Raw genomic sequence first — 11,159 nt, 5'->3', positions numbered from 1 at the left:
ATGGGCTTATCCTGTCACAAAACCCTGCTCTGTACACATTCTTCATACCTAATAAGTGCCTTTTCTCTCTTTCTTTCTCTCTCTCTTTCTCTCTGTCTCTCTCTCTCTCTGTCTCTCTCTGTATGTCTCTCTCTCTGTGTCTCTTTCTCTCTCTCTCTCTCTCTCTCTCTCTTCTCTCTCTCTCTCTCTCTCTCTCTCTCTCTCTCTCTCTCTCTCTCTCTCTCTCTCTCTCTCTCTCTCTCTCTCTCTCTCTCTCTCTGCACTGCAAACTTCCCCTTCCCCCACCCCCAACTCCCTCCAAAACAGAAAAAGGTCCGCCACATGCCACCAAACCAATGGCACAATCATACACCCGTCAAAACCTCGCACCACAATCTACAGTTCATGCATACCTCGCCTTCGGTTTTGACTTTTTTGTTCAGCACGGGTGTGCTAGAAGCTGAGCGGCTAGGCGCATTGGCCAGACATTGAAAGTGCTGTGCTGTGGACTGGCTTTGGTTCAGCTGAGCTTCCATCTGCTGCTGCTGTTGTTGTTGCTGCTGCTGGTGCTGTTGCTGCTGATGCTGGGATAAATGCTGAGGGCGCTGCTGATGGAGAAGCTGGCGCTGATGCTGTTGTTTGTGCTGCTGCATTGCAGCAATATGCTGTGCAGGCATTGCTTTTTGTGTTGCAATGTCCATATTCATGGAGTTAGCTGCATGGAGGCAGAGAAAAGGATAGGATCAGCATTGCATAACATACATCTCTGCACAAGATCCACCAAAGCACTTAGCTAACATCGCACCAATGACGTGCAGCATGTATTGCACGACACACAATAGATTCATACTGCCTGTGGGAAAACCACCCCTGACAAACAAACCGAACTACCATGAGTTGAGACCAGTTCCAGAAAAAGCAAAAAGGGTAGTCAGAAAATGAGCCACTGGCTCGCTGTATGTGCTCTGGCCTGATAGCTGCAAAACTGCTCACACCATGCGTGCAGCAAGACGTCAGCATGACGTACACATGATACAAATAACCACATACATGTAATAAAGAGTGTAACGCGGAGTTGTGATGTCATAGTCACCACAGAATCAGTCAGAACAACTGCATACACTAACATGCCATCTACACTGTACCTCGACCTCTGCTTTTCTCCTGCTGCTGTTGTTGTTGTAGCTGCTGTTGTTGTTGTAGCGGCTGTTTTTGTTGTAGCTGCTGTTGTTGTAGGTGCTGCTGTTGTTGTAGCGGCTGCTGTTTTTGTAGCTGCTGCCGCTGCTGGTAGTTTGGTTGGGATAAGAGCTGGCGAAGCTGGCAAAGCTGCGTTTGTTGTGGTTGCACTGCAACGTTACGCTTGCCAATCTGTGGCTGCTGCACATATGCTGCCCTGCCTGCGGCATTGTCCACATTCATGGGGTTAGCTGCTGGATGGCAGAGAAAAGAATAGGATCAGCATTGTAACATACATCTCTGCACAGGATCCACCAAAGCACTTAGCTAACATCACACCAATGACCTGCAGCATGTATTGCACGACACACAATAGATTCAGACTGCGATCTACACTGTACCTTGACTTCTGCTTTGCTGCTGCTGTTGTAGTCCTGGCTGCTGGGGTTTCCCACGCTGTGCAGTTATGGTGTCCTTCACATAGTCTAAGATCATCGAATTATATTCCTCCTGAAAATGGATAAATCACAATCCATAACATTGTCATTGCAAGAAGACTGACAAAAGGACTGTTGACTACAACAGCGTGCATGCTCATATCACTATAACACATGCACGTGACTAGACGAAGACCGTCTGGTGAATGTCATCACACAGGAAAACAACACTTTATTTTACAATCATTTTGTGCCTTTTTGTTGCACTTGCTGACTGTATATATTGTGATCAATTTGCTGGACAGTTAGTCATAACTCGTACCACTTTGTCCTTCTCCATTTTACCCAGGATCACAATGGCTCACCATCCGAGTTTAAAATAATCCACAATTTTTAAATTGTGGATTTTTTAACTCGGATGGTGAGCCACTGTAATCATGTTAGAAGAATGAAAGTGTACGGCACTCACCGTAGTTTTAGCATGGTAGAAGAAACTGAGTTCCATCTCCAAAGCACCTTGGAGAATGATCCACAAACTCCCACGCTGTAGAGGAGGAATAAGGTTGACGATCGTTTGAAATCTGAAACAATAATATTCCAGAAAAGTCAAGATGTAAATCAGATCCTGAGCTTTGTGTTCAGAAGGAAAATGTGTTGTCTTTGCAGTTGTTTTGGCATTGTTCGTCATGGAGGTGAGATATAGATGCCTTTATCTCTTGATGTTTTTCTGTTGTTCTTTTTGTTCACAACGTTTGTGTCACCTAGTGGTATGCATGCTGTTTTTGACTCTTCACATTGATTTCTTTCTTCAGGTCATTTCTACACATAATTGGAGTGCTGCGTCTTTGAACTTCTTAATTTTATAGCTGTAATCCCTTAGTTTACTTCCATTATTCGTTGTAGTTTTGTGATAACAAGAGAAGGAAAATGTTCATTACTTATAAGAATGGTCCTAATTGGCTGGTGGTGTGTTCTTGCGTAGATGAATGCGTGTACATGTACAAGACACTTTTACTAATATGTTGTGTCTCCGTCCTAGTTACAAAAGACACGAGCTTGTGATTCCTTGCCCAGAAAATGTCATTCGGCAGAGATGAAAAGAGATGTGCACTTAACCCTTTAAGAGCCGCCCCATACTTGAATGCGTCGTAAACGACGCATTCAAATGCAAAACTTCAAAAGATCGTAACTCAGTCCAATCTCGCTCAAATCCAGTGATCGAAATATCCCGGGCGAAGAGAAAACTCTCACCTGTCGGGAGAAACAATCCGCGAAGCGCTGCGAGCAACGGTTCCTGAGATAAATCACTCGTAAGTTGAGCCGCGATCGCGGCAATTTCAAAAGCGCGCAGTGCGACTTTAGTATTGAGAATTTTGAGACTTTTCCTCACGTTGGTTTACTCGATTTTGCACGGGTTTCACTGTTGATATTGTCAAGAGTACACAGCGAAAAAATTGGAACTCCACGATCGAGTAAAATGAAATATCTGGAGCGGGACGCAATTGGACGCATTTGGGGCATTTTTCGTACTGTCGCTGCGATCTAGCGCTGGATAGACGGTGTGCTGGCTATCATGATCGACCTCATTCTCTTCCTCTCGCGGAGACCTTTCCAGGAAGCCCTAGATTGTGAGGATTGAGTGAGTAGAACTGAAGCTATGATCCAAGGAACACGAAAAAATGCAGAATTTTGAAATTTTCCTGTGGCTCTTAAAGGGTTAAACCCATTTAGCTTAGGACAACCGTTACCCCTTCGAACCCCTGCTGCAGGTGACAAGTGCCCCTGGTATTCAGTGTTGACGCTTCTTCAGCCTGATATCAGACCAGTATAACAAGGCAATGCAACTAGTAACTAGTATTAAAATATATGTGGACGCTTCGTCAAACCGGACTATGGAAACAGAACTCACATTTCGTAGATGCAATACCGACGCTGAGCGTGGGGATCACTGTCATTCCGACGTTGATCTGCCACATTTGGATCAGCTTGCCACGAACTGGTCCTATAAATATAGAAAGCATACAAACCATCATAGCCGGAGAAAACAGTATAGGAGCAGTAACGTGAGTACACTATCATTGAACAACACTGTTGACAGTGAGAGCGATACTGAGTGAACGTCACTACAAAATCAAACACGGAAGGTGCTCAGGATAGAAGTGTGAGGTTAGAAAACAACCCAGAGTACCATGACTCTTGTACAAAATAGGTGAGTCACGCTAGCCAGCAGTGCTCAAACCAAGAGGCTGTGTTTTGCACTCCACAGAACAGGTCTGGTGTTAGATGCCCTTCGTTTGCATACTAAAAAGGCAGGCAAAATTTAGTTAACTTCAGAAGTAGAGAGAGATGCTCACAAGCAGTCGCATACCTAAGAATGGAAAACTTACTCATTGATCATGAAGGCAGCAGCTGTTGCTGGGTTTAGTCCATTCACCATGTCCAATGTTGATTTCACGCCATTCCGAACATCTGTACAAAAACAGTACACGGATTCTGTAGCTCAGTCACAGGAGTCGCCTGGTGGTTAAAGCGTGAACAGGTAACATTACATTGAGGGATACAGACCCTAACCAGTGGCAATGAGAGCGCAATGGGATTTGTTCCAAAGTCATGCGAAAGGTGTGTGTCATCAAACATCACAAAGTGACCTAGTATGTCAGGCATAGCCAGGATCCAACACTCTTTATTGTGTACGTGTGTGTCAGCTATTGTAGTATATACATATGAGCCCGAGCGCGCTAAAACATGACCACAGCTTTTTTTGAAAAAGTCGAGATAATCGCGATTTGAATTCCGCGGCAAAAAATTCGAAGTGCAGTGCTCCAAACAGGAGGTATTTCGGACACCCAGCTCAGCTGCCTATAGACAATTTGGATGTGGCTGAGTACCTGTCAGCTCATGCTATAAGACCCTGGACATAGGAACTGACCCGGAAAGGATGAACCAAGGGGCATATCAATTGTGTGCAAAAATGACAATCCCATTGCTGTACATAGAATTTCACCATTTCAACAGTGCTGCATATAATACCATTGTAGCAACACTTAGACATTTCGGATCAATCCAAAACTTTTAGACAGTGAACATTAGGTGTGTTGGATCATTTTTTAACTAAAAACTGAAAATCGAATTTCTGGTCTGTGGTCATATTTTGACGTGCTCTGGCTCATATACTGCATGGCAAGAGATCCCGCTATGTTTTTAACTTATACAACTCCTGCACCTTCTAGGTCGTGAACTAGCAAACATAAATGCGTCGCAAACATTAGGCTCGGGAGAATGAAGTTGAGGACACCACTGAAGCTGTGCTTATGGTTGATAATCATGGTGGTACAGACATACCTGGCCAAACTCTCTCTATAGGCTGCAAAGTTCTGGCACAAAGCTCTCCTTCTCACCACCACCACCATCAGTTCGCGCCTGGCGCTTCGTTGAGGCATGATTGGTGGTATCCGACATAGCAAGCTGGTACATCAGGTAGCACATAGAAGATGACACAGCAATGGCATAGCTCGATTGCAACGTACGCTTCGTCCCCGCTGGACTCATTAGGCAATCTTTTTCTTGGATATCTTCTTATGGACCTTGACCCGGGAGAATAAAGTTGAAAACACCACTGCAGCTGTACCTATGATTGATTAATATGGTGGTACAACAATACCTGGCAATATGACCGGCACGAAGCGTGCTCACAATCAAGCTATGTCGTTGCTATGTCATCTTCCATGTGCATGCACTGTACCTGATGTACCAGCCTGCTATGTTGGATACCGCCACCATGCATCGACTAGGTGCCAGGTGAGAACTGATGGTGGTGGTGGGAAGAAGAAGAGCGCTGTGCCAGAATATTAGGCTGTTCACAATATTAGATTAAACAATACCTTGACCTCCGCTTTGCTGCTGCTGCTGCTGCTGCTCTCTCAAATCTATACTCCGTTGTTGTTGCTGCTGTTGTTCTTCACATGCATGCTGCATGGCAGGATCCCCGAGTTCTGACAACTGAATATATGCAGCATACAAATAATTACATCACAAGCCACAAAAATCTCATTGCTAGTGTTCTCTATGAGATTCGTAGAGCCTATGTATTTTAGTATCATTGCAGTTTGATCAGGAAAACGGGTCAGAGTTGCGGCACTGCAAAACACGTTTATGAGGGCATTGCCGCCCTGCTTCTATCAAGAGCCACATTGAAGGCTCTCGCATTTCTGCCACCACGGTGGCCCGTACAGTGCGCGGCGGAATGGTAAAAGCAGCGCCAAGCGATAGCAGTATTTCTGATAAGGACACGATCGAGGCAGATGTGGTAAGCGAATTTTCAGATATATTTAATCCCTCGAGCCTCCCACCCATGCACAGCGAACAAATAAAGATTTACCTGAAGTCCGACGCTAATCACGCCCCGCGCACCATACCACATGCATATCGGGAGCAAGTTAAGACCCAAATCGAAGAATTGGTACAGAAGGGAATCATTGAGGCAGTTACAGAGCCCTCGGAATTGTGCCACCCTATGGTCATCATACCAAAGAAAGGGAGCAGTGAGAAGCGTTTAGCAGTAGACCTCATGAAATGGAACAAGCAGGTGAAACGCCCCGTTCACCCGGCGTGCACCATTCGCGACCCGCAATCAGATATTGACACCGCACAATATTTCACGACTCTGGATGCTAGACACGGCTACTGGCAAGCGCCGCTGGCAGAAGAGTGATTCCTTTTGACCACATTCATAACTCTCTGGGGACGATATCGATATTTGCGCAATCCCTAAGGTCTTATGGTGGCGGGCGACGAGTTCAATCAGCGAATAGATACCATGTCGCATTTCAAAATATAGGGAATATGGGCAAAGTGGTAGACGATTGGTTGCTCCACGGCCAGCAGTTGGATACACATGTCGACTCGGAGGACGCGTAGAGTTTTGAACCAGGCGCGAGAACACGGTATCACATTTTCTGAAAAGAAGTTCAAGTTTGCAGAAAGTGAAGTACACTTTTGCGGGTACATGGTAGGCCAAACGGATTGGCGTATGGATGATGAGAAAATGAAAGCAATCAGGGAGTTTCACACACCGAAGAATTGCAACGATCTGAGGTCTTTCTTGGGACTTGCCAAGAAATTCACTGAATTCACACCTTCATTAGCCACACATTTACAGCCGTTGAGAGATTTGCTGAAGAATTCCACAGAGTTCATGGTTGTCTGGGCAAGAGCAAGCAATGCTTACTATGAAAAACACCCTCCTCGATTCCCCCACGTTGGCGTACTTTTGGTTCGACTGTCCATTGTGCCTTGAGACAGACGCGTCGAAGACAAACGGCTTGGGATTTGCACTGTTGCAGTTCCAAGACGGCGCATGGCGATTGATTCAATGCGGAAGTAGATATATTTCGGAAACGGAAGCACGTTACGCAATGAAAGAACTTCAGTGCTTAGCAATAGTATGGGCAGCACGAAATTGTAGCGGATTTCTGGCTGGCATCGAATTAACGATCATCATAGATAATAGGCAATTAGACCAATGCTGAATCGATACACAATGGATAAAATCGAAAAAAACCGATTGCTACGTTTGATTATGAAAATACAGGCATTTCAATTCAATGCAGAATGGAGAAAAGGCAAGGATCACTTTCCCGCTGATGCCTTGTCCCGAGCCCCTGTGGATCAACCAACAGGGGGGGGGGGACCATCTGCCCAATGGTGGACTAAACAGAGCTCACGGAGGATGACGCCGACCATGAAGACAGCGCTTTAAGCATTGGCAGAGTGTGCGCAGTTGAGGGACAGCAAGAGCTGGACATGCAGACGGCAACGCTCAGGGAGGCAGCGGACAGCGACCTGGAATACCAGGTGTTGCTGGCAACGATCTAGAATGGATTTCGACAGCAGACAGCCTACAGCTGCACAAAGCCATATCGGAATGTACGGGAACATTTAACAGTCGAACACAACACTCAGTACATGACGCAGGAACTCCCAATGTCCTTGGTCAATCTCAAGCAAAATCGGTGCCGAGTTCCAGATGTCGTACAAGTGCTTGTTGCTGAATGTGTTTGGGAACTTTTGAAAAGGGGAAGTATACCCTAACATCAATTGGTCACCACTTGTAGTCTTTGGGGTGCTGAGTCGAATGGTCTTACAGGCTACAGCTTTTACAGCGTTCCTGTCACACGAGTTGAACCGCTGAACCTTTGAGTTAAATCTTGGTTTGAAAGCTGTAGCCTGTAGGCACGGTGACCAGGTGGCTGGTGTACGCACGAGCACGTGGCCGCTCACTCAACCGGGGTGCAAAAAACTACAACATACGGGCCAATCTTGATCATCCGTGCTTTTATAAGAACAAAATGCCGCTTTTAGTGACATTTTGCATACAAATCCCAATCTTGTAGGGGGGGGGCACAGTCACCCTGTTTTGGTGGAAGTGGTGAATTCGATTTGGAATAAAGGAGGAAGGGAGCTTCTCCGCTTTCTCGGACCAAGAACATCCGACTCAGCACCCCGAAGACTACAACTGGTGAAACTTTGATTTTAGGGTATACTTCCCCTTTAACGCTAGCCATTGCTCTCATATGCCTTCAATGAAAGGTGTCGATCCCTCTGATGATAGCATCTGTGAGGCCCCATGTCACACAATGGTAGAGCAGCACTGTCTTCACATACAAACTGTACAGCACAACTCTAAGCAGGAATGAGGTAGATTGATGCTGGGAGAGTGCGTACAACGAACAGAATGCCTGGGTTGCTAGGGCCTTTCTTTCTTGGACATCTTGCGCTGGGCCTAGCCGTGATCCAAGTGACTTCGCATTTCTCCATGCTAGGAAATACGCTCCTCCGGATCATCAGCCAGGTAGGTTTAGTGGTAGGATATCATTTATGTTCGAAGTAAGTGAAATGTATTGACCACACAAACTGAGTAAAGGAGAAATCTATGTGATACTGGATGCAATTGAAATGATGAGCTTTTTTTGTTTTACAAATGACGAGGGTTGAGTTGGGTGTTGCCTCATTTTGTCCACAATCTCACCTATTTGCTCTTCTCCAGAAAACTTGACCAGGGATACTAAGGCATAACCGGCCAGGTCTCTTTCTCACTTCTTTTTGGTTCGTCCTTGTCATTGGATGCTTCTATATTTAAGATTCTTTATCCTCTCTTAAAAATAAAAGGGGGTTTGTCAACTGACAACTGCTCTATTTAGTTGCTATTCACTCTTTAGATGAAAATCCATACCCAGTCTTTGCATACCCACTCTTTCAGCGCATTTCTCCTTGTCGGTTGTACATGCAAATTCCGACACTCCATTGCATACGACTATTGTGTGGTTTTTACATACGATCTCGCTTGCTTTCGTTATAAAAGGCCAGGTTTGCTCCTTGTACATTGTCCTGACGATGGGTGACTGGCCCGAAACGTCAATAGTTTTTCAACATCATTAATAAAAGAATTTTCATCTAAAGAGTGAATAGCAACTGAATAGAGCGGTTGTCAGTTCACAAACCCCCTTTTATTTACAATGCAGTTGCATGATATCCACCACTTTTTTCTCCTCTCTTAATGATCATGAGGTATTCATCGCTGCATATCAACAGCTAACGGGGGTTGTTTCTTTCTGATACCTGCACATTCTGAGATCCTGGAGACTTCTACCCAGGGCTTCCCTAAGAGTCCCGAGGTGCACATTGCTTTTACTTGCGCATGCGGCATTCTCTCCAAGGTCTATACAATTTCCTGGTGTGGTGTGAAATGTGCACGATCAGACTAAATCACATAACAGCAGTGGATAGATGTGAACAAGCATGAAGTATAAACAAACAGATCCACGTTTTGACAAAGAAACTTTACATAACTCACCTTAAAGTAATAGTATTCCGTTTGCATGCAAAACCGGGCAATCTTCTGGCAAAGCCAATCAGGTAGACCAGGATTAGACATGGCGGACTTTTGAACTCTGAAGAGAAAACATTTCAGAAAAGACAAGAGTCGGTAGTTACTTGCGCAGTAAATGTCATTGGGCACAGATGAAAACAGATGTCCACACAAACCTCTTCAGCTAAGGACAACCGTTCACCTTTAGAGCCTATGTTGCAATTGACACATGCCCCTGGGATACAGTGTTGACGCACCCCACCACGGCTTGTGCTGCCTGACATCAGACCAGTACAACAAGGCAATGCAACTAGTATTACACTACATACCATCAGGCGAAATAGCACGTCATAGTACATTTGAGATCAGCGGGAAGAAGATGACGACGTCCACTAATTTAGTATCTGTGCACACGAAGCTGCTGTGTGTGTGACTCTGTGTGTCAGCTATGATATCATCTTCTGTGGTTCCATGCCTAGCAATGAGATAACTCTCATGCCAAGGCTGATTCGCCACAGGTGGACACACTTGCAACAATGACTAGATCGATAAATTACAGTACCCAAAGCATCACACCCAGAGAAAACATCACAGGAGCAGCAGTAGCGTCAACACTCGTACAACCATTGTACAAAGCTGTTAGCGAGTGAGATTTCTCAGAGAAAACGATACAGGGTGCTTGCCTCTCCAAACTCAAACACAAAAGGTGTTCAGGATAGAAGTGTGAGGTTAGAAAACAACCCAGAGCACTATGACTCTCACACGAAATAGGCGAGCCAGCAGTGCTCAAAGTAAGAAGATGAGTTTGGCACTACACAGGATAAGCCCGGTGTTAAATGTGCTTCGTTTGCAAAATAAACAGAGAAACATCTGCATATGCTCATTACTCAGAAAGAAGGCAAAGTTTAGTTCACAGGAGAAGTAGAAAGAGATGCACAGACAAGCAGAAACATAGTTAACAATGGAAAACTTACATTTGCTTGATATACTCATTGTTGGCCGTGGGGTGAGCACCTGGCTGTTGCATATTGCCAGCATATACATGACTTCTAGGCAACGCAGCAGTGGGAGCCAGGCCAGGACTACCACCACGTGTATCACAACCTGGAGGAGCCAAACCAATAAAACCGAGATTAGAAGCACCAGGCAGCGGCGTTGCACCAGCAAATCCGGCACCAACACCAACACCATTCCCAGGCGGAGGCAACATTCCCGTGCCTTGGTTTACTTGGATCATGGGGGCAGCAGCTGTTGCTGGGTTTAGTCCATTTACCATGCCCGGTGTTGGGTTCACGCCATTCAGAACATTTGTACAAAACAATATAGCTCTGTAGCTCAGTCACAAGAGTCATTTGGTGTTTAAACCAGAGAACAGGTACAGTGAGGGATACAGTACCCGCCAGTGGCAATGAGAGCGCAATGGGATTTGTTCCAAAGTCAAGCAGAAGGTGTGTGTCATCAAACAACGCAAAGTGACGTAGTGCGTCAGGCATAGCCAGGATTCAGCATATTTGTTCCTGTGCACGTGTGTGCCAGCTATGGTAGCATATACATGCACATAGTACAGTGTATGGCAAAAGATTCCGGTGTATTGTTTTCTTGTACAATTCCTACAACGTCTAGCTCCTCAATGCACACCTAAATGCCAGTTGAATTGTGGAAACCCCACAACATCACTATTTGCATGGTCATCCAAGAAT

At 45.4% G+C, this 11,159-nt stretch overlaps 1 protein-coding gene across 1 annotated transcript in view; it reads right to left on the bottom strand.

The window, feature by feature from the left end:
• The window catches only part of LOC135806770 (histone acetyltransferase p300-like), a 30,286-nt gene extending 19,551 nt beyond the window's left edge, over positions 1-10,735 (bottom strand). Inside the window, exons 1-9 of the mRNA XM_065320993.1 lie at positions 10,434-10,735; positions 9,445-9,541; positions 5,474-5,591; positions 3,980-4,061; positions 3,502-3,594; positions 2,062-2,173; positions 1,557-1,665; positions 1,125-1,409; positions 393-694 (exon numbers count right to left, since the gene is read on the bottom strand). Of these exons, the coding sequence (XP_065177065.1) occupies positions 393-694; positions 1,125-1,409; positions 1,557-1,665; positions 2,062-2,173; positions 3,502-3,594; positions 3,980-4,061; positions 5,474-5,591; positions 9,445-9,541; positions 10,434-10,735 (1,500 nt within the window). The remainder of the gene's footprint in view (positions 1-392; positions 695-1,124; positions 1,410-1,556; positions 1,666-2,061; positions 2,174-3,501; positions 3,595-3,979; positions 4,062-5,473; positions 5,592-9,444; positions 9,542-10,433) is intronic.
• Between the last annotated feature and the right edge of the window lie 424 nt (positions 10,736-11,159).

This window comes from Sycon ciliatum, chromosome 1 (assembly GCF_964019385.1).
Source record: "Sycon ciliatum chromosome 1, ocSycCili1.1, whole genome shotgun sequence".
Lineage (NCBI taxonomy): Eukaryota > Metazoa > Porifera > Calcarea > Leucosolenida > Sycettidae > Sycon > Sycon ciliatum.
This window is presented reverse-complemented; position numbering and strand designations above follow the sequence as displayed.